The sequence below is a fragment of the Lactuca saligna genome, chromosome 8, assembly GCF_052625555.1.
Source record: "Lactuca saligna cultivar CGN05327 chromosome 8, ASM5262555v1, whole genome shotgun sequence".
In the NCBI taxonomy this organism is placed as follows: domain Eukaryota; kingdom Viridiplantae; phylum Streptophyta; class Magnoliopsida; order Asterales; family Asteraceae; genus Lactuca; species Lactuca saligna.
Window position 1 is genome coordinate 275,134,991 of NC_136424.1, and position 27,570 is coordinate 275,162,560.

A 27,570-nucleotide genomic window follows, 5' to 3' on the forward strand; every position below is an offset into this window, starting at 1 on the left:
AACCACACACGCTCCACTAACTTCTTAGCAAGGTGCAAAGTGTAATTTCATGGGATTGCATCAATTCACTTTTCCTAAAGTAACTAAGATTGGGAAATTTTAAGAAAACATGTAGTTACTTTGTATTTCATATTATACTTTTAATGAGAGGATGAGGTTGCCCTATCCTACCCGTTCGGCTAACGACCCTCCACCAATCAAGCGAGCGGTGGGTGTGAGTGTACACCCATTAAGCGCCATTTTATAGGCCGCAACCTTATACCCACCTGATAGACCGGCTTCGTGAATGAGGTCTACTAACGGTAAGACTAGCATTTAAGTTATACATATATATATATATATATATATATATATATATATATATATATATATATATATATATATATATATATATATATTAATCTTGTAATATTATATTAGTATAGGGTTGTTTTTTAAACTTGTAAAATTCTAGGGTTTGAAATTTAAATTGTCTAAATTAACCTTTTAATCACGAATCATAAATTTCAAAACTTGAGGACAAGTTTTAAACATTTAAAACATAAAGGATCAAATAACAAAATCGGATAAGGAAATCAAATATTTTATTAATTGATAATTATCTTCAATTAGATCAAAAATATAGTCATATATATCACAAAATCGGATTAGGGTTGATCTAATATGATTAAGGTAAGTTTCCATAAGATAAATATGAAAAAATCCCGTTTTTGGCTAATCCTGACGCTCGGACTCGCCGAGTACACAAAGGGACTCGCCGAGTCAGGCCTACTCGCCGAGTCCACTTTGGAACTCGCCGAGTCCATGACTCGGAAACATAAAAATTGAATTTTTCAGTTTAGTTTCATACAATCAAGCAACAATTCAATGAAAACCAAGCTAGGCTCTGATACCACTGATGAGTTTTAGCCATAAGAACTTTCCTATGTGCGCATGCAAAACCCTAATGCTTGGATCTAGGCTTTCTAGTCAAACATGCTTTGAATCTAAGACTTCTAATGACTATTTAGGTGTAATAACAATATTGAAACAGATCTAGAATCATACCTTTGAATTCCTTGTTGATCTTGTTATCTTGGAGCTTCTAGAGTCACAATTGTCACTCCTCTAATGGCTTACAAACACCAAATAGCAAGGAGGATGATTTGGGAGAGAGGAGAGGAGAGGAATTCGGCCAGAGTCTCTCTACTTTAGATGGGATGCCGAATTCCCTCAGCCATAGGGTCTATTTATACTTGTAGACTCCTTAAGGGTTACATCTTAAACCCTAATTGGATAACTTAGACTTTAAGTTAATCCATATCCTTTCCTTGATAACCCTATGGACGATTTTGGCTTATCCTAGCCTTAGAAATCGTCCAATCCTTTATCAATAAGAATTTACAGTCTAAAGTTTAACTATCAAGCAATTGACAATTTAAACCCTCTTATTTATTTAATCTATTTAAGTCACCAAATTAATTATAATTAATTCTATGACTTATATTAATATATTATTCTTTATATTATTCTCATAATATACTAATAATATTTACTCTCTCTTAATAAATCATCCTATCAAGTTGCTATGGTGAAAGCAACTCAAAAGGACCATGCACAATCGGGTCAAATACTTGCCTAATATAGTTGCAGCCTTAGACACTATTCCAACAGTATTCACTCATCTCCCTCTCCCCCCCCCCCTTCCGCTTTTTTTAGAAGAATAAGAATAGAGTATTCTATTGGTCTGTCAGTTCTCATGCTTGGTATTTATGTTTGTAGGTGCCAAAGCCGAGATTTCCTTGGAGATGGCCTTCTGTGGCCATTATCAGGGTAAGCTTTGTCACCGGTAGGTTGACCTTGTGAAGACTCTTCCCCCTCCTGTATCTAAAAAAACATATGCGGGAGCTTGCTGGATTGCTCCCGAAAGAAGGGGAAATATTGGTGCTAGCGGACCTGCCTCGTCTTCTCAACCGAGTGTTGGGGGTACTTTCATCGTCTGTTCTCTGGCCTCTGCTTCTGCCGATATTCATATGGTGGGTCAAGTAGGAAAAAGTACTACTCATTTCTAGAGAAAACAAAGTGCGCACATGGTGCTGTCGTCAGACAAAGAGACTGAATCTGATAATGTGGGCCTCCATCCTCGTAAGAGGCAAAACACAGTGTTCGTGCCCAAGCTTCTTGGCGTTATTGGGGATGTTCTTGGTGATGGGTTTTCTGCACCCGGGTGGAAAGAGATAGTAGTGGTGCCCAGTTCTTCAAAGACATCGCCTTCTCCGTTTATTGACTTGCTCACGACCGATCCAAGTGTTTGTTCTGTACTTGGAGGTGCATTAGGCGTTTCAGGAGGCTTTCCTTCATCCGAGATACCTTACATGGTTGAAAAAATGAGGACTACATCCCATCCCGTGGATTCCAAAGCATATGTTCCAGGATGGGCGGTTACTAAAGACTCATTACTTTCGGAAGACATTGCCACTTGGGAGTGGAGTTACTATACCCATCCTTCAGCCACAATGAAGTTGCTTGCGGCCCAATTGGGTGTACACATGGCCGGCGACCTTCGGTACGCAGCTACTCAAACTTCCACCCATATGGTTGCTGCTGCTGACCGGTTTTGCCGCCATGGCATAAATGAAACTCAACTAAAAACTTCACAAGATGGTGTTGCTAGCTTGTGGGGGGAATTCCGTTATTCAGAGGCAGAATGTCGGAGGCTATCCAAGAAATATTACATTGTGGCCTGTGAGAAGGCTACTTTAGAAGATCATGTGTGTAACACCGTGAATTTTTCAAACAAATTTCTCATTTTAAAATCACAAAAATCCTCATAATACATTTCACAAAAAGTACCAATTATCAAATTAACAGAACACAAATCCATAATTGTTTAATTAATTATCCAGGATCCTCCAAAACATAACTCTTTATCTCGCGTGTACAATCAAGCCATCGCCATTCTGTGAACCTGAGAAGTACCTGAAACACATAACACGGTAAGCATGAAGCTTAGTGAGTTCCCCGAAATACCACGTACAACAATTCTCCACTCGAGGTGATACTCTGTAAGACCATCCGGTGAATGTGTCTTAGCGGGACCCTCCAGTCCCGTAGCTCATTGGACCCTCTGGTCCAGTCTAGCTCATTGGACCCTCCTATCTGGTCTAGTTATGAGCCTTCCGACCTCACAGATCGTTGGACCCTCCGGTCCAGTCTATAAACTCCACATAGAATAAATCACAAAGACATAATGCATAGCCTACCACATACAATAAGATAACATAATACTCAATGTAAGCACATAAGACCTTCTGGTCATACATAACTACCACTCAAGTTAAAGTGTAGTGAGAAGACTCACCTGACAAGCACCAAGTAAAGACCTCGCTCCCGAATCTCGAACTAGCCTCCGCCTAACACAAGGAATGAATATCTCTAAGTGATACTCTAATCACAACTATAATGACCAAATTCTATTCTTTCTCTCATTAACTCTTTTGAAGTGGATAAAAGACCATTTTACCCCTCCATGGTCTCTAGTACTCATGTTGACCAAAACCCCAAAGTCGACAAAAGTCAAACTTGAGTCAACAATCCATGTTTGACCTTACTCACCGAGTGCACCCCTAAGACTCGTCAAGTCCACTTATTTTCCTCAGAAGTCTCGTAACAGTCCAGCTCAGCTCGTCGAGTTGACTCCCAACTCGTCGAGCTATCGCATGATTCAGTTCTTCGGGACAAACCCTAACCAACTCGTCGAGTTGGCTCATTGACTCGGCGAGTTCATTCATACCAAATGTTCATTCAGACGATTTCAATCAGATCTATCATTCTAAACACTAGATCTATCATACCAAGGCTCAAAAATCATGTAAAGCTTCGATCTTTATTTTCATACATGAGGTTATTGCTCCAAAATGCTAATACATGCCTTTCATGAATGATTAAGCCCAAAAAACCTCTTAAAGATGAATAAAGCTAGGACATTTATACTCTAAGGACCTCACAAGGTCCAGATCTGAGGTCTAGACTTCTTGATAACACATGCTACTCAAGAACCCAACCAAAATGAGAAAAAGCCCTAAATCTCCATAGATATGAGATCCAGCTAAATAGATGAGAAAGATGTGTGATTTTTACCTTCCAGAGAAGCTCTTAGAGAAGAAATGCTAGATCCCACAACCTCATCCCACTCCTTTCTTGAAGCTGACTCCTCTTCTTCCAAAAAGATCCAATAAAACACTTGATACAAGTTCAAGGACTCTCTCTTAGCTTCCATGGCTGCCTAGGGTTTCATACAGGAGAGTTGAATAGAAGATGAGCTGCAAATGATGCTATAAATGCCTTTAAATAGGTCGCATGCCTGAAAGTTTAGGGTTTCCTTCGGCAGCACTGACTCAGCGATTCGGAACACAGACTCGTCGAGCCAGCTCATTAATCCTCGTCACCCAACACGACCTTACTCGACGAGTTGAGGCATCAACTCATCGAGTCGCCCATGAAACTCATTATAACTATAGAAATGATATACCCTGGAACTAGGATGTTACAATTCTCCCTCACTTAATTTGATTTCACCCTCGAAATCGCTCTTCATCCACACATAGCTCGAACCTATAACTCGGAAAACAGCACTGAAGAGGGCCTCATACCCCACCGATATCTCTTCTATGGACACCTGAAACCAAACAAGAACTCCCAAATCCGGAATAAAACCGACCCCTCTGATTCTCTCCAGACATAAGCTAACAATCGGCTACCGATCACACATACCAACATAGTAACGATCCGAATCGTGCCCCAAGAAATGAAAAGGTTCACATCCTACCAGGGCTCATCCACTGAATCTGCTATCAGAACCTGTCCGAACAATGAATTCTCAACACTCTGCCCTCGGACACAAGAGAATAATCATGCTCGCTCAAAAGTATCCTCAGACATCTAAATATCATAAGTCTCAGCTCCATTTCTCATATCCCTTTTTAACATTGTGCATCAGGTTTGATCTCGACCTAGCAGATGAACCTCCAACGTTATCCATTGCACTATCTTAACCGTCTTAATGGTTTCCTTCACACAATAACTACATCGGCCCATTGTGACACACAAGTCACGAAGTTCGCCTTACCCCAAGCGAATGCTACACTCCCAACGGAAGATCAACTCAACCCCGACCTCTATCATCTACTGCTCATAGTTCCATGCATCTCGCGGTACCTCCCATATACCCGAGTACTGACGTACACCAGTCTACGACATCAGATTATAAACAATTTCCCCCATCATAGAGTCCACCTCGTAATCCAGAATCTCATCTCGCTTACCCAATGCACCACCAGAGCCAAACTCGAACTCGAGAGTTTGGTCCAACCCAGAGTTGGAACCACTCATCCCAATAAAGCACTCAACTCATGACCCATGATTCGCGACCCGCGCATATAGCACTTCTCGAATTCCCTTGGGTTGTGACAACCACAACTCCAATCCAAGTATAACAATTCTCGACAAACATGGAGACCCTAGTCTCACCCTTAGTTCGGCCACCAGGCCCCCAAAAATTCAATTATTAGTGCTACCCAAGCCTAAAACTCATCTACATCTTACTCTGACCGGAGAGTACTCGTCACAACACCCTCTCGCTGGCTATTGCGAACTACGGCTCCCCGAAACATCACAACAACCTCTCACTAACTAGTGAGTACTATGGCTCCCTACAACATCACAACAACCTCTCACTGACTAGTGAGTACTACGGCTCCCCGTAACATCACAACAACCACTCACTGACTAGTGAGTACTATGGCCCCCCGCAACACTATATCTATCATACCAAGGCTCAAAAATCACATAAAGCTTCTATATTTACGTTCATACATGAGGTTATTGCTCCAAAATTCTAATACATGCCTTTCATGAATGATTAAGCCCAAAAACCCTCTTAAAGATGAATAAAGTAGGGACATCTATACTCTAAGGACCTCACAAGGTCCAAATCTGAGGTCTAGACTTCTTGATAACACATGTTACTCAAGAACCCAACCAAAATGAGAAAAAGCCCTAAATCTCCATAGATATGAGATCCAACTAAATAGATGAGAAAGATGTGGGCTTTTTACCTTCCAGAGAAGCTCTTAGAGAAGAAATGCTAGATCCCACAGCCTCATCCCACTCCTTTCTTGAAGCTCACTCCTCTTCTTCCAAAAAGATCCAACAAAACATTTGATACAAGCTCAAGGACTCTCTCTTAGCTTCCATGGCCGCCTAGGGTTTCACACAGGATAGTTCAATAGAAGATGAGCCGCAAATGAGGCTATAAATGCCTTTAAATAGGTCGCATGCCTGAAAGTTTAGGGTTTCCTTTGCCAACGCTAACTCAGCGAGTCGGAACACAGACTCATCGAGCCAGCTCATTAATCCTCGTCACCTAACGCGACCCTACTCGACGAGTTGAGGCATCAAATCGTCGAGTCGCCCATGAAACTCATTATAACTATAGAAATGATATACCCTGGAACCAGGATGTTACAATGTGGCCACTCTGGAAGACCAAGCAGAGCGACTTGAAAATCAAGTGAGTCCTCTAGCTCGAGAGAAGGGTGTTCTGGCGAGGGAGTTGGCCAGGTGCCAACATCAACTAGCCCGTGCCCAGGTTGATAGTGTTGTTGCTCGTGGCAACTTGCAATGGGTGTTGGAAAAGGGTGTGGTCTGAGTAATCGATAAGGTTATTGAAAGTGAAGAAATTTCCAGTGGGATCCAAGGTTTACAAAAGGCGTGTGAGGCCCTTAGACTGGAAAAAGGAAACAGTTGGCCCGTTGTCCGGTAACTTCTTGGGAATCTAACGCCCCGGGCCTTGAACATGTTTTGGAAAAGGCCGAAGAGGTGGATGTTTCCCTTTCGTCCCTCACTGAGATAGATTTTTCAAGCCACTTTCGTCTAGGGGAGCTAGACTATGACAGCTTCCGTCGATTCTGTTGTAGGCCGGGTCCAGGAGGTTCTTACTCGGACTCTTCGGATTGATTCTTGTTTGTCCCCTTTTGTTTATTTTGTAATGTATCCACACTCCCTTGTATTGTATGTGTAATGAAAGATATTAGTTGCCAACAACTAAGAACTATGTAGTTTGTGCTTTGAACTTGGTATTTGAATGCTTTTTTGTATTTTGCATTGACCAATGATATCCTTAGACTAAGATTATTTGACATTTCTATCGTAATTTTTTTCTACATATTCCCTTGTTCTAGGATTTGCATTAATTAGCTAGTGTGTGTTTTGGACGTCGTGTAACCGCTACTGTTGGCTTATATACTTTCGACAACCATTGACTTGTATATTTAGTCGGGTTTCTTACATTAATTCGTGAAATGTTAGCCTATGTTCTTGGCTATATACTTTGAGGTTTAGTTACCTGTGTTTTGGCCGAGATCGTCACCTCAAGACCTTTTTGCTGTCTAATTTTCAAGGGAAATGTTATGAATCTTTTTGGGACCCCTTTTTTCATGCCATTAATTAAATTTTGTACATTCTCAGCTCTGAGATGTTATTGGCAAGTTTTAGGTAAAGATTGTGATTCTTTGAGACCTATGGTTGCATCTTTGTATAGATTTTGCTCAAGTAGCATAGGTGATCAGTCGTTGTTACTACTTGGAAAATATACACAACCTCTTTACTTTGTGTTTTTGCAATTGGTTAAATAGAATTCTGGAAAGCTCTTTCAAAGAAAAAATTATATTGACTATAAAAAGGAAAATCACAAAACATTAGACTCTAAATGTCTAAGTGCCAGGGCGCGGACCTGGTCTCCGTGCTAGCACTTGGAGTATGCTTATCCTATGCAGAGTCTGACCATACTCCCTTTTCTCAGCCTTTGTTTTATTTTCATTCGGGCACTATGCAGTGTCCCTTTCTGTTTCCACTACCAGGTCTTGGTGTGAATTTATCCCACCACCGCATGTCAAACTATCTGGGGTGTCTAAGGTGCAACTTGTCTTGTTGAATGTTGTGTTTTTGAAACAGGTTTGATATTTTTGTTGTTGATTTTCTTTAACACGGGAGACGTATGCCTCTTTGATATTTTACTGGGTGTGAAAGAGATGAATTTCATCTTCCATGCTTTGTTGGTGCTCGCACTTCCTCTGTTCCTTGGCCCAATATGTGTTGTGACCTTGGGGAGTGTCTCCCCTTGACTGGGTGAGAATGTCGCTTGCCCTTTTTTGCACGTGCCAATTAATCTTGTGTTTCGCATGGTTATTCGGGGTTTTGTTTTTGGCATCAGAGACCCCGCTTGGCTCCTCTCTACAGTGGATCTTATATGCTAGACTGATTGATGCTCTGTTACTATCTGTGTTGTTATCAGTGACCAGCTTCTTCATCCCAAATGGGTTTTGTTCATCTTCAAGACTAGTTAAGAGTCTATTCGAGTCTCGAATCATTCTTCCCCTGGGCATAGCATGGCCACAGATTGCAGGTTGTACTTGTGCTCCTTCCCGTGAGTAGACATTCCCCTGCCTTGCGATTTTTTCTCCAGGTTCTGGCCGAACTATCTTCGGATCACTGTACGCTTCTTTCTGTGACTGGGATGTTATGAGTCGTCTGAATGCATCTTTGAGCATTTTCCTTGACTTGTTGGTCAGCATTTCTGCCGTTGCTAATCTCCTCTGTCGATTCACCACTTTCTGAAAACTTTCACTTTGACACGGTCTGATTTCCTACTTTATTTCTTATTGGGTACCGCATTCATTATCTGGCCTTTTTCTACAACCATCGCTGACTCATCTCTTGTGTTGAACTTGAGAATGCCATAGAGGGTGGATGGAATCGCTTGTAGTTGAAAGAGTGCGAGTCGGCCTAGTAGGATATTTTGTTCTGTCGGACAGTCAACGACCCAGAACTCGAGTACTCTCATTATCTGCTCTGCCCCAGCATGGCTGACTAGTGCAAATGGGAGCATGATTGTGCCTGCTAGCCAGATCCCATGACCAGTAAAGCCAACTAGCAGGCCCTGCTGTGGTGGTTGGAGGTACTTTTCCACTCGATTGGCAACCACCAAAGGCAGTACTTACATTGACCCTGCTTCCATTATCAATGTATACATGCTTAACATGTTTTTGACTAATGAACCTTATGATGTGTAATGGGTCATTCGGATCCCAATGATCACTCATTGAAAAGGATATGTTAAGTATGTTTTGATTGTATAGTGTGGCGCTGGTTTGTTGGCCTTGACAATTGCTGCATGGGCAAGCCCCAGTGATAGTTAGTATCTTTGGCCTCTTATCATAGCCCTTTCCCCCATCTTTTTGATTTCTAGGCAGGTATTGGTCTTCATCAAATTTTGTTTTGAGTTCTTTTGCGATTTCAACTATGTTTCCAACTAGATGCTTCTCATTTATCTCTCTTTTCAACACCGTGCATTCGGTGGTATTATGAGTTTTGCTCTTGTGGTACTAGCAAAACTTGGCCTCTTCATGTCTCTCCTTTGGTGGAGTTTTGTTGATTGCATGGACATCTGCATGACCATTCCTATTGGCATCTTTGTTGAACGGCCTGTACCTCCATGAAATGTGTCTAGAGTGGCGATTGTGTTTCTGTTGGTTACCCTCTTGCTCTCCTGCTATGTTGAACATGGTCGGGATGCCGCCTCCTCCTGTTTGATGTACGCGTTGTCTACGGCTTTGAGATTGGCCTCCTTTCGCTCTTCTCCTTCAATTTGTCTCAGGTATTTTTTCACTCGCAACTTGAGCTCATCCCTAGATTTGGGGACTATCCCTTGCATCTTCTTAGATAGGAGCCTTGGAAGCAGACCTTGAGCAAAGGCGCCCGTCACCAGGAACTCTTAATGTCTTCGGACTTTCAAGATAGCTAAAGTGAATTGATCGTAGTAAGCACGAATCGACTCTCCTTCTCTTTGCTTACACACCATCACAGAGTTAGCATCCCCTTTTCCTTTCCTCAACTGCATGAAGTTGTTGAGGAAAAAGAATTTCAGTTGCTCAAAATTCAAAATACTACATGGTCTTAGAGACTTGAACCAGTTTCCTGTGTTTCCTGTTAGGGTGTATGGAAAATAGGTGCAAGTGAAGCAACGATTCATCTTAAGAGATGTCATCGTCCACTCGTACTTGTCGATGTGGTCATCTGGGTCAGAAGTGTTTTCGTATTTCGACATGTTTGGTATCATCGCAATGTGTGGGATCTCGTATTGTAGTAGTTCATGGCTGAAATTAGAGCTTACACTTCGCATGGGATTGTCCATATACAAGTACGGCATACCACCATAGTCCAAATGTTGTTGCGCCTGGTAGGGGTTCGCGTACATCTGGTTGTACATGGCTGTTAGCAAGATGTACGGTTGATATTGTTGCAAGTTTGGATGTGACATAAATTGCTAAAATGCTTGCTACCCTGTTGGGTGAACTATATATGGGTTTGCTCTCGTGCACTATTGTGCAAATGGGTTGAATGGTTGAGCAGTCGCCATGAAAGGGGTGAATTATGGTGCTACAGAGAAATGTACGCCAGGTCCATAGGAGTTGGATGCCTAGTTGATCGAGGTCTGCATGCCTGTGACTTGCGGCTGAGATACTTCTGGGATTGGAACTTGAGCATGTTGTACGAACAGGTTGAACACTGATGGTTGTTGTATGAACAGCAGGACGTGGGGCATGCCTGCCTTGGTGGCGTGTGGGTAGATCACCAATAAATATTGTGATTGCGGTTGAATATTGTGAGGGATCCAGGCTCCAGTGCCCGAACTGTGTGGAAACATTTGTTGCTGAGAAACATGTATCTCGGTTGTAATGACCCAAAATAAGACCCAAAAAATTTTGTTCTAATATTACTAGAATCACAACATCAAACATTATATAAAATAAAACCATGGAACGAGTAATTCAAAGTCATAGTAACAGGATTCAAAAGAAGGACTGTATCAATCATATCAAAAGATCAGAGTAAATTCCCAGGCTAAATTGAAGTTGTGGTGTGTGCCATGCCATCATCTCGAGCTCTTCCCCTTACTGGAAGAAGTACCTGAAACCAAAATTGAAATCGTAAGCACAAGGCTTAGTGAGCTCCCCCAAACTACCACATACCATACAATAACATATATAGCGCATACTGGGCCTAGCCCACTGCATCAGACCGAGGTCCGGACTAACTGGGGCCTTGCCCCCTACATCAGACCGAAGTCCGGAACTGACTGGGACCTTGTCCCCTGCATCGGACCAAAGTCCGGACTAACTGGGGCCTTACCCCCTGCATCGGACCGAAGTCCAGAACTAACTGGGACCTTGTCCCCTGCATTGGACCAAAGTCCGGACTAACTGGGGCCTTGCCCCCCCTGCATCGGACCGAAGTCCAGAACTGACTGGGACCTTGTCCCCTGCATCAGACTAAAGTCCGGACTAACTACAGCGAACCGAATTCCGGACTAACTGAACATAGCATAGCATAACATATCAACTAGCAAGAACACGTATATTGCATACTGCACCGGGTCGTAGCCCGGAACATGTAACACATAAATCCTGTTTGAGCCACGAAGGCATCAAACATGCTAACTACTGAATTGGACCGAAGTTCGGAAACTACTGCTAACTTAAACGGGTCGGTATTGTGGCCTTAGACCCGTTCCTACTGGAAGAAAACTCACCTCGGAATGCTGACTACTAAAAACTCAAGTGAAAGATCCTCGACTGCTGTCCCGGCTGCTCTCCGACTATCATGACAAGTCAAACACTAAATCAAAGGGGAATATTTCGATGGGTAAAATGACTATTTTACCCCTACTATAGTGTGGGTCATAATCATGGCCCAAACCCACCAATGGCCCAATTATACTAAATTGGGCCTACTTCACATATAGCCCTTCCTGAGCCCAAACTTCCCTTGGCCCATAATCTGACTTCTGCTGGCCCACTAAGGCCCAAGGACCTATAGTCCAAAACACAGCACACACCGAGGCCCAAATGCTCAAAACCCATCTGGCAAAATTATGTGGGGCGTATTCCAATGTACGCTTAGCGTACAGGCTTGAAGACGCGTATGTTGGGTGTACCTTCACGTACGCTAGCTTAATACCTTGATAAGCCAACTTTCTATTAAGTGCTTAATACCTCGATTCAGAAGCTACAAACTCAGATCCAAACCTTATTCCATGTCTTAAGCCATAAAGTCACTGACTTGGTGGCTTTATATGGTCCAAACCAACTCAAACTCCCAAACTAAATTTCTGCTTTCATAAAGGGGACTAGATCTCAAGCATGGACTTAATAGGACCATAATGGTTGGAACTTTACTGCTTATGGGACTCATATGACTCTAAGGGAGGCAACCCTGGTCTTAGAAACGAGCTTAAGTCATAAAGTCCTAATCTTGGGACCAAAAAGTTCCATAAACTTGTACTAAGGAGATCTAAGAGGTTAATCATCAAGCTCAAGACTTTTTACCTTGCAGAGGTCCGAAATGAAGCACTTATCCCAGATCTACAAGCTCTAGCTTCCAAGGTTCCACCTTGCCAACCTTCTTCTCTTTGCTTCCAAGCTTTAATCCACGAAAATGGGTTCTCCAAGGTCAAGATCTCATAAAATGAAGGTAGGGATGTTCTAGGATTTATTTTGAGGTTGGGGAGGCTGATATGGGGGCTAGGGTTGGAACCATAATGTCCTTTATATAGTGCATTAGTGCTTAACCCAAAAATAGGGTTTTATGATCTTTAGCATACGTTGGGTGTACCTCCTCGTACGTTGGGCGTACGCCTTGAACACCCGCGACCAAATTGCCCCATTACACTGGGTGTAACCCAGCTTACATTGGGCGTACCACGCGTGCCCCAACCTGCATGCATGGTCTTCCATGCAAACTTTTCTCTATAAGGGTCATTCTTGCCGAATCTTCAAAGTGTCATAACTCCTTCATTCTAGATCCGTTTCTGATGAACTTTATATCCACGGAAAGGTGGCGAGAAATCCTATGCTTCTAACAACACACTCCGACCTGAAAACTTCTCGAATAATACCTCTAAATTTAATAAAGGACTAAAATGCCCCTAGCCTTGGCCTCTGAAATTCCATAAATGAATATTTTAGAACAGGACTTACATCGGTTTTCTGTGTTGAGACAATCTATGGAGTTGTCATTACAATTGTTGCTTGCTGAGAGGGGTTAACTATTGGATGCCATAGACTGGCTATGTAGGTTGTCGCCGTTTCAGCTACAGAGTTGGATTGTGTCTGTGAGACTAGCGTGCGATTTGAAGTGTATTCTTCCTGTATGGAAACTTACCCTCCATCTGATGCCTGCATTGGAAGCACTGGGCTTTTCTCTGCTACCCCTGACATCGCCGGAATTTTGCCTGCCATCTTTGCTCTTTGGTTTTGCTTCGTGGATGTATCGTTCTGGAGATGCATCCGGATGGCGCCAAATGTTGTGATATGTCGGAGATTGTAGGATAGAGATTAAGGGTGGGTGTCGAGCTGGTTCCTTCTCCTAATATCATAGTACAAAGAAAAGGGATGATCATTTGACAACGTCTGCGAGAGGTTCCCAGGAAGAAGCTCCAACGATCAAGTTAGAATTGATTCCGAGAGAATATAGAGAATGTCTGAGAGAAAAAGAGTCCAGGTTCCTTCTTCATGGGGAAGAAGGGTTCTTTTTTACCTGATCGAGAGTCACATGCCTCCTAAATGATTCTGTTTGTCCTTCCCTCGTGAGACGAGACGTGGTAGATTCGTATTGAAGGATCCTCCATCACGTCTTTCTATCTCGTTCCCCCATTGGGTAGAAAGGAATCTCTAACATAATGATGATCGTGGTTGTCGTCAGATAGGAAAGTGGAGCTCTCTGATTGGCTCCATGTTTTTCAGGGTATTTCTCCTGGGGAGAAGAGGGTAAGGCGCAGTTCTGCCCCTTAACTGCCATACCAGTAAGTCCATGCAAGCAGAGGTCCGACCTTGGCCTCAGACTGGGTATGACCAGACTCTAACTAGGCTAAGCATGGCACTAGTTTGACTTTTCTTCTTTAAAGTTTTTCCTGAATGATACGTTAATAGTACGGTATACGGTTTTAATTTGTACATTACCATGGTCAGTCCTACATACCACATAGCCTAATGAGAATCAATGTCTACAAAGAATTAAGACTTTAGCATCTCTTTCTCTTTCTCTCTCTCTCTCTCTCTATATATATATATATATATATATATATATATATATATATATATATATATATATATATATATATATATATAAGAAGAAATTTCTTGGTAGGAAGGCATAAGTTTTTCTTCTACATATTTTTCTATTGGACAAAACAAATGAATCAGTAGATGAATCAAAATAGCATGATTCATAAAAATAAAATCCCAAAAAAACATGTTAATGATTCATTTTTGTGATGATTTTGTGGTTATTTTCTAAAATTGTTATAAAAGTAGATTATCCTTGATTTACTTAAAAATGAATCAGGTGTTTTTTTGGGGAATTTTTTTTTGTAAATTAGCTTACTTTAGATTCATCTAATGATAACAATCTTTCCTTATTTGGTAAATTACGACACTACCACAAACGAAAGAATCAAATCCATTTTTAATATTTCTAACAATATATAAACACCAATTTTCACAAATGTCATTGCAAAGAAATATAAATAAGATAAAATCAAAAATTTTATTCTATGTTTATAAAATGCAGAAAACTTGTCCTTACAATGCAAATACATATGAAAACTATGTTAATACATATTTTTAAGCAATATATCATAACTCCTAAGCAGCTCACAATTCTGATCATCGAACCATGCGATTGAAATCCATTTCTTCATGATCAGACTTAGCATGTTATTTCCTTCTTTCTATTTGATGCTGAAAAACATCAAAATGTAACTTTACATCATGTAATAAGAATCAATAAATGGGAACTTAATAGAGATAGATAATGAACTTACCTGAAGTAGAACCATACAATTTGATTCTACCATATCTTAGATCTCTCAGGTAGTCAGGGCAACTTCACTTCCAATGTTCCTTTTCTTGGCAATAGAAACAAATAGACTCCTTTGGAATGGTACACGGGACAATCACAAACTTATCCTTTCTCTTTGATTCTTTCCCATTGGGGTGAGAAGACTTTTCTTGACTTCCATTGTTACCATTGTCAATGTCCATGGAAGTTTGGGAAGTAGATATTCCAATCAAATTTGCATTATCAGTGTGCCAAATCATTGTTGGTTCAGCAGCAATTAGCAAATAGGTAAGATCAATAGGGGTCACATCGCAGTCTGTCGTATAATAGTCTTTAACAAACTGACTATACGACTCGAGAAGTGACTAAAGAACCAAGTAAACAGCCAACTTCCTTGACACAACGACCACTATCATTCTCAGCCTGTCAATGTGTGACTTCATCTCCAAGACATGTGTACACACAGACCTTCCATCTTGGTGTTGGCTTGCCAATAGGGCTTGAGTCACTTTGAACTTTCAAGTCTTTGAACTTTTGGGTCAAGTAGAACTACTGGAGGAGGTGCAGGAAGTGAAGTTCCACTATAGCACGAAGAAGGGATTAATCTTTCACCTTGATTGTCTTGTAGAATATCATCTTCATGAGGAAAGCTTTTTCCAAGAGATTCGGGAAGACCATAGTTGTCAGAACTTGAAATCTATAAGGGAGAATATTCAAGTTAGTTTATTTAAGTCCTTAATATAACACCCAACATGAAATATTAAGGCTAAGACCCAACACAATATTTAACAATTCAGAAGAGGGATGTCGTAATCCAATTGCAAAATATTTGAAGGTAGGTAAATGACGATTTACCAGTTTCCACCATGAATAACGAAAGTTATTATTAAGTTTTAAATGAATTGAAATTCCTAGATCCTTTGATATTCATTGAACTTTTTAATGGCATGTTTAATCTTGATTATGCCCTCTCAAGTTTGTGACTGGAATGTCGAGGATCACAAACAATGTGTGAATAACCATGCAAATTAGCTTGGTACACTTAATGTTACAAATCATCCAATCAATGTGCCGGTTAACCACACATGCTCCATTGATCCATGATTAACATCAAGCTACCATTTGCCACATTGTCACTCTCAGATTAGTGTGTCGGTTAACCACACACACTCCACTACCAACTTAACAAGGTGTAAAGTGCAATTTCATGGGTTAGCACCAAATTCACATTTTTCCTAAGTAACTAAGATTGGGAATTTATAAGTGTTTAGTTACTTGGTATTTTCATTATACTTCTAATGAGAATTAATATCATATCCTACTCGTTCGACTAACGACCCTCCACCAGTCAAGGAAGCGGTGGGTGAGAGTGGACACCCATTAAACCATCATTTTATAGGCAGTAACCTTATACCCCCCCCCCCCTTATAGATCGACTTCGTGAATGAGGCCTACTAGCAGTATGACTGGCCTTTTACATATACATATAAAATATATTAAACTTTTAATTTTATATAGTATAAGGGTGTATTTTACACATTTAAAATACTTGGTGGTTTAATCTATTGATAAATTATACTCTTAATTTAATTAATCATAAACCATGTTATTATGGATTTATTAAACTTCTCTTTTAATTAAAAACTTTAATTAATTTAATAAAGTCCATAAGGTGTAATTAAACTACTCAAAGCATCTAGGTTATTAAAAATTCAATATTAAAACTATTTAATTATTTTTTAAGTTATGAACCTAAGAGATGCATCTTTTGAAACCTTTCAATTACTAGATGTTTTAGAATTCAATATTACAAATTAAAACCTTTTAATTAAACTTTTTGAATTCCAAAATTTGAGGGCAAGTTTTGAAACTCTTCAAAACCTTTTGGATTCCAACTTGATGACAAGTTTTGTAATCATCCAAGACTCTTGAATTCCATAACTTATGAGTTTAATGTTATTTTAATGAATGAGACTTTTCATGTTCCATAACTTATTAAGAAACATTTAGATCAATTGCAACAAATAAAATTATCATATAATCTAGGATTGATCTAACCAAACTCAAAAAGCAAGATAATATCAACAATTTACAAGTAACTTTGTTTATCATATAACCAACAATTATCTTAAAACTTTGACAATTATCTTTTCATGGATGAGTATAATCACTACCATATCAGAAAAAACAGATTTTATGATACAAAACAGGTTGTGGTAGTGATCCTAATCCAAAATAGGCCAAAAAAAACCCGAAAATCTGCCATCTGCTAGTGAAACTCGTTGAGCCAGGCTTTGGACTTGTTGAGTTCATCAATGGACTCGGTGAGTTCAACCTGGTAGAAGGCCATTTTCAGTTTGCTTCAACTTTGAACAATGAACAATGCATCAAATATAACAGAAAACTACTCATGGCTCTGATACCACTATTGGGTTTTGTGTACTATAACACTCTTATGGTGCACATACAACCCTAATAGCTTTGGATCTAAGTTTTCTCTAGTTATACAAGCAATAAAATTTCCAAAGTATGAAGCCTACAACTAGCATATAATTTTGATACATTAATCATAAAATCAAGTTAGAAGAATATATCTTTATTGTAGCTTGTAGTTTTGACCTTTCAAGAGTTTAGCGCCTCAAATGGTTCACAAACACCATGAAAAAAAGAGGACTTTGAGAGAGAGTATGGAGCACAGAAAATCGGTTATATGAACTCTAAGAACACTTGTGTAACCGTTTTTAGGCCAAGGGTAACATATATGTAGTGTAGGAATCCAAGAGTCATGGATAAACCCTAATCCACACACTTAGGTTATGATCCATAACTCATGTGGGCTAACTCTTCATGGATGCTTACATAAACTTAGCCCATCATGGATCAATAGCCCAATTATATATATATATATATATATATATATATATATATATATATATATATATATATATATATATATATATATATATATATATATATATGTCATGAAAGAGAGATTTGTGGCTTTATACATTCTAGTCTATTCTTATCGAGCATATGACTCTTGGAAAAGCATTACTATCTCACATTAGTTAGGTGCTGTTTGTTTTTCTATAAAAACCTCTTCAAACCACGTATTGCTGCGCGGCGCAGCACATGCGCAACACTTTCCCTCTCGCAACAGTTTGTTTTTTGGAAGACTTCAGACTATAAAACCTCTGCGCGTGTGCTGCGTGGCGCAGCACTTGACTTGCCTCTTCTAACCTCTTCAGCTTTCATTTTTTCTAAGTATTTTTTTAAGAATTTTTGTATAACTTTTTTTTTTAATTTTTTTTTTAAAACTTTGATTTTCTTAAATTTTTATTTACGGATGTGATACAATTTATTTTTATAATTTCCACGATTTTTTTAATTTGTTTTTTTTTTTTTAATTTTTTTACCGTTTTATTAATAATATTTTCAATTTCAGTTACATCTTTTTTAACGTGTGTAATTTTTTACGAACTTTATAGACAACGTTTGCAATACTTTCTTAATTTTTTTATTATTTTCTTTTTTAATGTTTTTTAAAATTAGTTTTTTTTTCTAGAATAAAACTATTAGTTTCTTTTACAATTTTTTTATGTTTTTTTTTTTAAAAAGTTTTATATTTTTGTTTTTTACGTGTTCTTGTTATTATTATTTCAATGTTTTAAGACTATAATTATTAAATTTCAGTGTTGAGAATTATTTTCAGTTTATAAAATTAGTTTATTTAAATTTTAGTTTACTGCAGCAGTCTGCAGATGTTAAAAAACAAACATGCTTCTTATTATAAGTTGCAGCCGTTTGTTTCACCTCTTCTGCTACAGAGGATTGCAGAGGTGGTCTGCAGATTTCATGAATTTTCGTTTCGAAAAAACAAACAACATCTTAGACACACTCTCATATTTCTTCATATTTTGTTACATTCTTATAGGTTGTTATTTAGTTAAAACTTGTGATACTCGTCGAAGAATTCCTTTGATAATGGCTTTATTTGCTCTTTCAGCCCTATGCTTCATTCAGGTTTTCTATATCTTAGCATTCATCATTCATACGTCTTGTGTTTTAGTATGTTATTGTATTTCCTTTATTTTATGTTTTGGTATTTACCCAACTCTTATGTATCTAACATTTTAACGTCCTAGGGTATATCACTAGCATCTGATGTTCGATTTGACCATCACTTTCATCTCACGCACGAAAATTAGTATATACACTATCAAACAAAATTAAAAAATCTACTAATCTTTTTGTCCCATCTAGAAGTCCGATAAAATTAAAATAATATAGAGAAGATTAACATGTCCCCATACATGAATAACCAAAAAAAAATTAAAATTAAAAATCTAGAAGGTAAAGAGACTCATTTATTCGTTATCTCTTTTTTATTTGATCTCATATTCTTCGATAGACTTAGAGCATTACTTTAGTGAAAAGATGTCACGTCGAGAGTTAGTGGTCACAACATTCCATTCTAGTTAGCACTAGGTTCCTTGCATCAACAAATTGTTTTTTAAACGTATTTTTTATTTTAATTAAATATAATTTGATTCCAAAACATAACTAGCAAAAGATTATTTTTTATCCATGTGTTTTATTTATTATCCTCAACAAATTGTTTTCATAAATAAAATAATATATAGAATAAAAGCACACACATAACAATATAACATGTATACATAAAAATCAGAATATGTTTTAGCGTAGGTTCTACAACCAACTTACAAATCAAAAAAAGTAGTAATATGATGAATAAAAGAATCAAGACTATTAATATCACTCTAATAAGGTTCTACTTCCATCAAATTATACATCTGTTCGAACTTACAAAAATATTCCAAAAAAAAAAAAAAACAAAAAAACAAAAAAACAAAAACCTCAAAACTGTCCAAAAAAAAAGTACATAATAATCCCCTAATTTTGTATTTTTTTTTTTTTTGGTGTACAAATTCTAAGAACCACTATCTCGAGTTGATCTCTTCGGTTTCATACTGGCACGTCTGATGACATCCCATGCCTTTTGAGGAACAGTCACTCCTTGTTGTGTAGCGAAAAAGGACTCGTATCCGGGTGAGTCAAACGCAAAACCTGTGTGCTTTGACTTTTCTCTTGGAAGCAGAGCAAACGCGTATCGCCTTTCTTCTTCTGGAGTTAATTGGTTCCCCACTTCTAGTAATCCCGCCCCGATTGACTCCGGCTCGTGTCTGTGGATCTCTTGAACAATTTGGTAATCATACGGGTAGAACCATCTTTGTACCCTACATCACAAAAAAAAAAAAAGGAATCATCAATCAATACTGTGTACTGTGTAGTCTCGATCTGTGAAAAAGCGTACTTACCCTTGGTACAAAAAGTCACCCAAAAGGGCAACAATGGGGACAAGAATGGTTAACAGGTAGAAGTAGGGAGTGCTCATGAGCACATAAATGGTGAAATACGTCCCCTGAATTTAACCAAGAAAAACATCGAGCATTAAATATATGTAGGTGATGTGATGCAAGAAAATTAATTTAGAAAAAGATGTGTGGTAGTGGAAGTGGAAGTGGTACCTTATTTACAAAGACAATGGAGTATATAAAGATGAAGGCGAACCATGCAAGAATACTGGCTCCAACACTTATAGTGTGCCACCTTGTGACTGTGTTGCACATCATAAGAAGACGCAGATTGACAGTTATGACAAGGCATGTGAATGCAGTTGAGCTGATATCCCACAGACCCAACATCTTTCCAGCTGAGGTTAAACCGGTTGTACTTGAAAACACAGCAAAGTTGTACACAACGACTGATTGGTAAACTGAAAAGCAAGCTAAAGTGCCTACAACTTTCCAATTGAAGTAAGCATCTTGTATTCCTTCTTTGTATAGCTGTGGGTACTTTTTCGACAGTAATGCACTCACATCCTGCCAAATTTTTACATGTTAAACTGATGATATGAACATTGGAACAATCCGTTTATATTTTGAAATAACATTGAAGGAGGGGGTACCTTATCAAGGAGTCCAACAATGATGACAGGGAGGGCAGTAAAAATAACATTATAGAGGGACTGGAACCAATCATCATAGAATCTTTGACCAGAGTAGCCAGTTTGGAAGGTGTACCAAAACTGAGTCAAAGTGAAAGTAAGATTTTTGTAAAAGAAGTAGGAAACAACCTGTGCATGAGAAAAAGAAAAAGTTTATTAAAAATATATATATATAAGAAGTAAATCTGTGTATAAAAAGAAGGAAGAGAGGAAAGCACCTTGCATAATCTAAGATAAGACCATCGGCCATGGACAAGAAGTAAATCTGTTAAAAAGCGAAACTGAGCAATAGCAAAATCACTAGCCATCACTGCCTGCATTCCTTCCAAACCACTTATCCCAACACCAACATGAGCCGCTTGAATCATCCCAACATCATTAGCTCCATCACCAATGCTTAGTGTTATTTTATTTGCACCTTTTCTCACTAGTCTTGTCACCTGTAAATTGTAATTGTAATATAATATATACTTTGTGCTTGAAATGAATATACATGTGTTTAGAAGATTGGGGAAAAGTGTGCTAAACTGATTGATTGTTTTAGTTTTAGTCTAAGGCTCAGGGGTAAAAGAGTCATTTTACCTGTGCCTTTTGTAAAGGAGAAACACGGCAACAGACTACAGAATTGCAACTTAAGCTCAAACTAAGCAATGTTGAGCGCAAACTTGGATCTAAAGCATACATTAAACACTTTCCATCTATCAAAAGGGACAACTTCTGTCCAGTTGAACCATGAATGATACTTTGTGCTTCTTCATGGCACTTGTGAAGCTCATTTTTCACTGTTTCTCTTATAAATTGAGCAATTTCCACTTGATCACCCTAGAACAAGAGTTTGACTTCAATTTTTTTTTTTTTTTTTTTTGAAAAAAAAAAGGATATTTATTTAAAAGAACTTCTTCTTACTCTGTTCTCAACGTCCCTGATCGCATCAGTTTCTGAACTGATCACAAACTGTTTCATGTCATTGTTAATTAACTTGCAAGCTGCAAAAAATTCAAAAGATTAGTAATTAAAATATTATTTATTAATTAATGAGTAATGATTACCATATGCTATATTTATTGCAGTTTCCAGTTTGTCTCCTGTAAGCACCCAAATCTTAATTCCAGCTTTAGCAAGAGTTTCTATGCAGGCTGGTACCCCTTCTTGAAGTTTGTCTTCTATAGCCGTGCATCCAATTAAAGTAAGATCATTTTCTATTAATTCCGCCACCTGTTTTCACATATTTTTAGATATAAATATTGTTTTGTTTGTGATTTCTGAAGGAAATGGAATCTCATTTATTACCTCATCCAATTTTCTTTCACGGTCACGTAAGGCAGATTTTGACTGGATAAATTTCTCATTCCAAGCTTCATACATGTCTGGACTTAAATCCTTATAAGCCAAACAAAGAGTTCGCAATCCAGCTTCTCCATATTGCTCCAAATGTTCACGTGAAACTTTCTTTAATTCATCGTTTCCACTTGCTAATCTCTCAAAAATAACATTATCAGCTCCCTATCAAAGGGCAGATTCTGTATTAGAGTCAGTTTACAAATTTAACACTTCACTTTTTTTTTTACCTACAACACATGTTTTTTACTACAGGAATTACCTTGCAGTATAATACAAGCCTTCCATCTTCATAACGACAAACAACAGATTGACGTTTCCTTGTACTATTAAAAAAAATACAAAACAGTGTAAATTAGTAAAATGATATAAAATAAAATAAAAAATAGAAAATGATATATACCTGTTAAACTCAAGGACATTCAAGATTTCATATTTGCAATCTTGAACGGATCCCATTTTTTGAACATGTGATTCGCGAACATAAATCTGAGTAGGTGTACGCCTGAAGAATTCATGTTTTTGCATTAGTAAAATGATATAAAATAAAAAATAGAAAATGTAATCCAAATGTATATATGTATATACCTGTAGAAAAAGAAGCCAAAGTTTTTTGCTGCAGTGACTAAAGCAGCTTCATCTGGAGATGCAGCTTGATATCGAAGTTTTTCTGGGGATTCCTCACCTTCAGGGAGTACAGTATGGCATATAGCAAGGCATCTGAAAAATTCCTGAATAAAGGAACAACATTTTTTTATTGAAAAAAACTGACCACATAACAGAAGGAATTGGAATGGATTTAAATTCCAAATCTTAAGGAATCTTTGAATCCAAACGCAACATTTTGATAACAGATAAAATAAAATTTGTTAGATTTTTGTATACCTTGCACATTTCAGGATTAGGTTCATTTCTCCAAGAACCAAGCATGAGTCTACTATCATCAAAATTGAAACCCTTTTCACGTGCTGTATTAGATGTTTTTTGTACCTGTTAAATTTACAAGGTCATAGATGTCATTTAACAAATCAAATTCCATTTTATGTAAACAGATCATCATATATACCTCCTTAACATTTACACCATTCCTCCTTGCTGCTCCCATTTCTATTTCAGTAACACCAGATCCATAAGTCCCTCCAGCAATTGAACATTTAAAAAACTCCATCAAGTTTCTTGTCAAAGTTCCCGTTTTATCAGAAAAAATGTACTCCACCTGTCACATTCAACCATATCTCAGTAAATACATTTACAAAATAAACAAGGGCAAAATAGTAAATTACCTGTCCAAGTTCCTCATTTAAATTTGATGTGCGTGCTAACGCAGGGGTATTTGTTTCACTATGATACATCCTCAAGTCGTTGTTTATAAACTTAGTTGACTGGATAAATTTGATCATCTAAAAAAAACATAAAAACTATTTAAAACAAATCATTTTGACATCACACTGCAAAACCAGGATATAATTTTATAAACCTACCTCGATAGAAACATAAAGAGAAATTGGAATAATTGGGGAATACAGTGTAATAAGGGTAAAGATACTTAAAATAAAAACCTGAAAGAAAAATACTAAAATCAGTAACAGGAAATACAAAAAAAGAAACATAAAAACATAATTCCTCTCACATCAGCAAGCAAAACAATACCACAAATCTGTTGCTTGGATTGAACTGTTGGGAGTCACCATTAACCCAAAGCATTAAGTAGTGATACTTGTTATTTACAAATACAGCACTGCAATGTTTTGTGGAATTAAAATTATTACAATCAATAAAAATAATAATAATAATAATAATAATAATAATAATAATAATTATAATAATAACAAAAGTTAGTCATTTACCTGCCTATGGCCCCAATTAAACACAAGGAGAGAAGAACACCAAAAAGTGTTGCTATTACTTTGTCAAGTTTCCTCTCGAGTGTACTCCTCTTGGAAGGAACATTCATGGAATTCATCATTACCTGACATTAAAAATAAATTTTTAATATGAAAGAGAAGGGTAATAATGGAAATTTGAACCTAGAGAAAGATTCAAAATTCAAAACCTTTGTCTCGTGTCCAGTGAATATTACAGTCCCAACAATGTACTCTGTGTTACGTAGACTGCATCCCTGTAATGCAATAAAGAAAAATAAGAATAATTGGAAAAGTAATCACTTAGAGACATGAAGGGCAGAATGGGGAAAATGTGAGTTATCTGAAATACACAAAAGGTAAACTATTTATAATTCTATATCTTACTCTCAACAGAATATGATTTGGACCAATGGGTAATGTTTGCTTTTGAAGTAGCAAATTTCCAGTGAAGGTATAGAGCGAATTGTTTGGTTGTTCACAATGTATTTCACCTGCAATTAAATGGATCAATATTTTACATAAATATTCAATATTTAAACAGATTGATAGGAAATAAATATTCGATCTCAAACAAAAAAAAAAAGATTTAAACCTTTAAATTCTGAGGCTTTCTCAGGAGTCAAATAATCCCATGTCTTCTCCAAAGCTTTCCTGATCTTAAGATTTGTTTCACCATCTAGATTTGCAGTCTAATACATAAAAAGAATACAAAAGATAATGCTAAGCTATATGGTTTCATGTATCATGTATCATGTATCATGTAACATAAACTTGACATTAAAAGAGAGACCTCAGTATAGCAGACACCATCAGTGTTTGTACTTGCAAGGAGTAGCAAATCAGCTGGAAAGAAAGTGTCTTGTTTCACCTGTAACAACAAAAACATTTAAATTTGCATGAATTCCAATAAGAAATCTGAGAAAAATATGACTTCTTAAAGAAGAGAAAGTATGCAGGATACTTACTCTGACAACATCTCCAACCTGCAACTTCTTCCAAGGAATGGATTCCCATCTTTGATCTTGAAGCACATCTACAGCTGTATTATTTATTGTCATATCATTTTGAAGACGTTTCTGTTAAGAGTAGAGTTTTGTTGAGATAAAAGTTATATAACCAGCTTTTAAAACCATTGTCAATGAATAAAATTAAACACAGTAAGTCTAGAATTTAATATTGGCTCACCCAGTCTTCAAATGCCTCCTTGACAAGAGATACAAAAAGCACAAGACTAAGTGGGATAACATTTGTGATTGGACTAACAGGACTGCATATAAACACAAAATTATTTGAGTTACATAATTGGAGACAATTTAAATAATAATAATAATAATAAATAACATGTTTATTCCTTCAGGGGTATTTTTCAGAAGCCATACCTGACAGGTGTAAATGATAAACAAGAGATTGTAAGAAAGTACAGGTTAGCCACCCGCCTAAACTGTCAAATTATGAACAAGAAACTATTTCAGTAACAATTAATTTCAACAATGTTTAGTAAAATGGATCAGTTTATACTTTATTAACTTCAGTAAATGTTTGAAATGAATTACCTGTTCATAGAGTCCCTTTGGTAAAAAGGTGGCAACATTGTACTTTGTTGTTGATACAGAATTTCCCTGAAACATTTGTTTCACATCAGTTAAATTATAGTCAATGCAAGGTATTATTCTCTTCATCCATAGATCAATGAACTTTTTGTGGATATCTTAGATGTAAAGCAGATGTTAGCAGATTATGATGTTAATGGCTAACTAATGTTTGTGGATAGTGGATACTTGGTGCTAATATTAACATCAAATAGTTAACTGATGCTTATTTGATTGAATGTGAGTGATTCATTATAGATATATAGTCAATTGATGTTGCTATTATAATTTTATTTTTAATACCCTAATAAGAATCAACCCCTCTTATGTAGGTTCTAGCCTCTAGCTTCATAACTACCTCACAAGTTCATTATGGGGAGTTAACAAATTCAAGAGGGTAACAACAGTTTGTGTAAATGTTATCTTGCTAGCAGAAATTCAGTAAAAAATGCAAATAACATGTACTAAAATTGGCATGCCTTAGGTGATTGATCTTACTAATACCATTGTGACAACATGCTAAGTTAACCACAAACTTATGTTGAAAGGAAAATAACATTGTTAGCTGCTGTTTTAAATTTCATCCTATCTTTGTTCTCGTTATTCTTTCTACAATCTTCAAAATACTGTTTTGTGTATCCAAGCATTCCTACCATTGCGTGCCTATCAAGCATCCATAACTATTCAAACTGTCATATCAAAATCAGAAGATCTTGATACCTTCAAAAGCCAAGTTAAGTTAAGCTATAGCAGATAATTACTCTACTCTTCTACCCAGACTCGACCTAAAGGTTATTAATCTTGGATGATCCATAGTCCATTGAACTCCAATTCTATATGGCATCCAGTTAAAATTTTGTTAATAGTCATCATACAACCATTAGAAGCACCAAATATTATTAGTTAGTATACCAATTCATATCTCTTCAAGTGCCAAATCTTAGGGTACAATAAGACGAAGCGAAAAAAAGATCATCATTTCAATCAATCACACATTTAAACACAATTTGCTTGTATCTGTGATGTAAAGACACACACCTTGTATTTCGCGAGTTGGTTGGCTTCGCGATCGTTGCAGAAAACAGTGCGGTGACCTGGCGCCTGGGGTTGAACTCGACCAAGTCGGATGGTGTTCGACGAGAGGTTCCTGTCAATACCCAGCAGCGTACCAGCGGATGCACTGTCGCTGCTTTGTCTTGATCCGGATGCCTCTCTCCACCCCTTCATTACTTTACTCCGATCGCAACCGGATAAATCAACCAATATCCCCGACGAAAAGCCAAATCTAACACATAACCATACAAAAACAGTATGCTGTTACAAAAATTTGACAGAGTTATCTGAGCGGAGGATTTATGAAACCAAATCGTCCCCAATTCGTCGTCTTCGTTGTAGAGGGTTCCAACACACGAATTGGATCGTAGAGCGTGAGGTACAGACAGCGATTAACTTAGTACGGCTTGGCCACGCGCTAAGAAAGAGCGTGAATATCAAGTTCCGTGTCTGTAACGGTGACGTTTCTCCTGGAACATTTCCGCATCGGAGGCGTTGCTAAAATGCGCCATAACGCGTACAATTAAAGAGTTGACGTTATTATTCTAAGATTAACGGGTGTGGCAGTTAACGACTTTGATCATAGTGGTTAACGACTTTGAGCAAACTCAGTGCATTATGATAATCATATGAGAAATTAAATATCCTGGTTCCTATATATCATCCTATCATTGTTCATTTAATGAAATTCAATTATATATTTAGATAATAATATGATATATGTAATCATTTAAATAGGTAGAATGACTGATATGAACAA

The 27,570-nt window shown here is 37.6% G+C and overlaps 1 protein-coding gene across 1 annotated transcript; it reads right to left on the reverse strand.

The window, feature by feature from the left end:
• Nucleotides 1-19,711: 19,711 nt before the first annotated feature.
• Nucleotides 19,712-27,229, reverse strand: LOC145008785 (phospholipid-transporting ATPase 3-like). The gene is made up of 27 exons (XM_078967396.1): nt 26,796-27,229; nt 25,722-25,787; nt 25,548-25,609; nt 25,354-25,435; nt 25,134-25,244; nt 24,959-25,036; nt 24,761-24,857; nt 24,553-24,659; nt 24,357-24,422; nt 24,151-24,272; nt 23,954-24,041; nt 23,785-23,862; nt 23,587-23,703; nt 23,370-23,519; nt 23,189-23,293; nt 22,892-23,034; nt 22,707-22,808; nt 22,566-22,629; nt 22,256-22,468; nt 22,015-22,180; nt 21,872-21,951; nt 21,548-21,787; nt 21,184-21,405; nt 20,927-21,094; nt 20,487-20,840; nt 20,277-20,380; nt 19,712-20,195 (listed from the first exon to the last, which is right to left on the reverse strand). Exons 1-27 carry the CDS (start codon nt 26,982-26,984, stop codon nt 19,889-19,891), a joined length of 3,681 nt encoding a protein of 1,226 aa, XP_078823522.1. The 5' UTR covers nt 26,985-27,229; the 3' UTR covers nt 19,712-19,888.
• Between the last annotated feature and the right edge of the window lie 341 nt (nt 27,230-27,570).

Excerpts from the sequence above, each read along its gene's own strand:
- LOC145008785 (XM_078967396.1), bottom strand. The coding sequence starts at position 26,984 with ATGAAGGGGTGGAGAGAGGCATCCGGATCAAGACAAAGCAGCGACAGT. Across the intron at positions 24,273-24,356 it reads TCACTGGACACGAGACAAAG|GTAATGATGAATTCCATGAA; the intron begins GTTTTGAATTTT and ends TTTTAATGTCAG. Across the intron at positions 21,406-21,547 it reads CTCCTTTACAAAAGGCACAG|GTGACAAGACTAGTGAGAAA; the intron begins GTAAAATGACTC and ends TACAATTTACAG.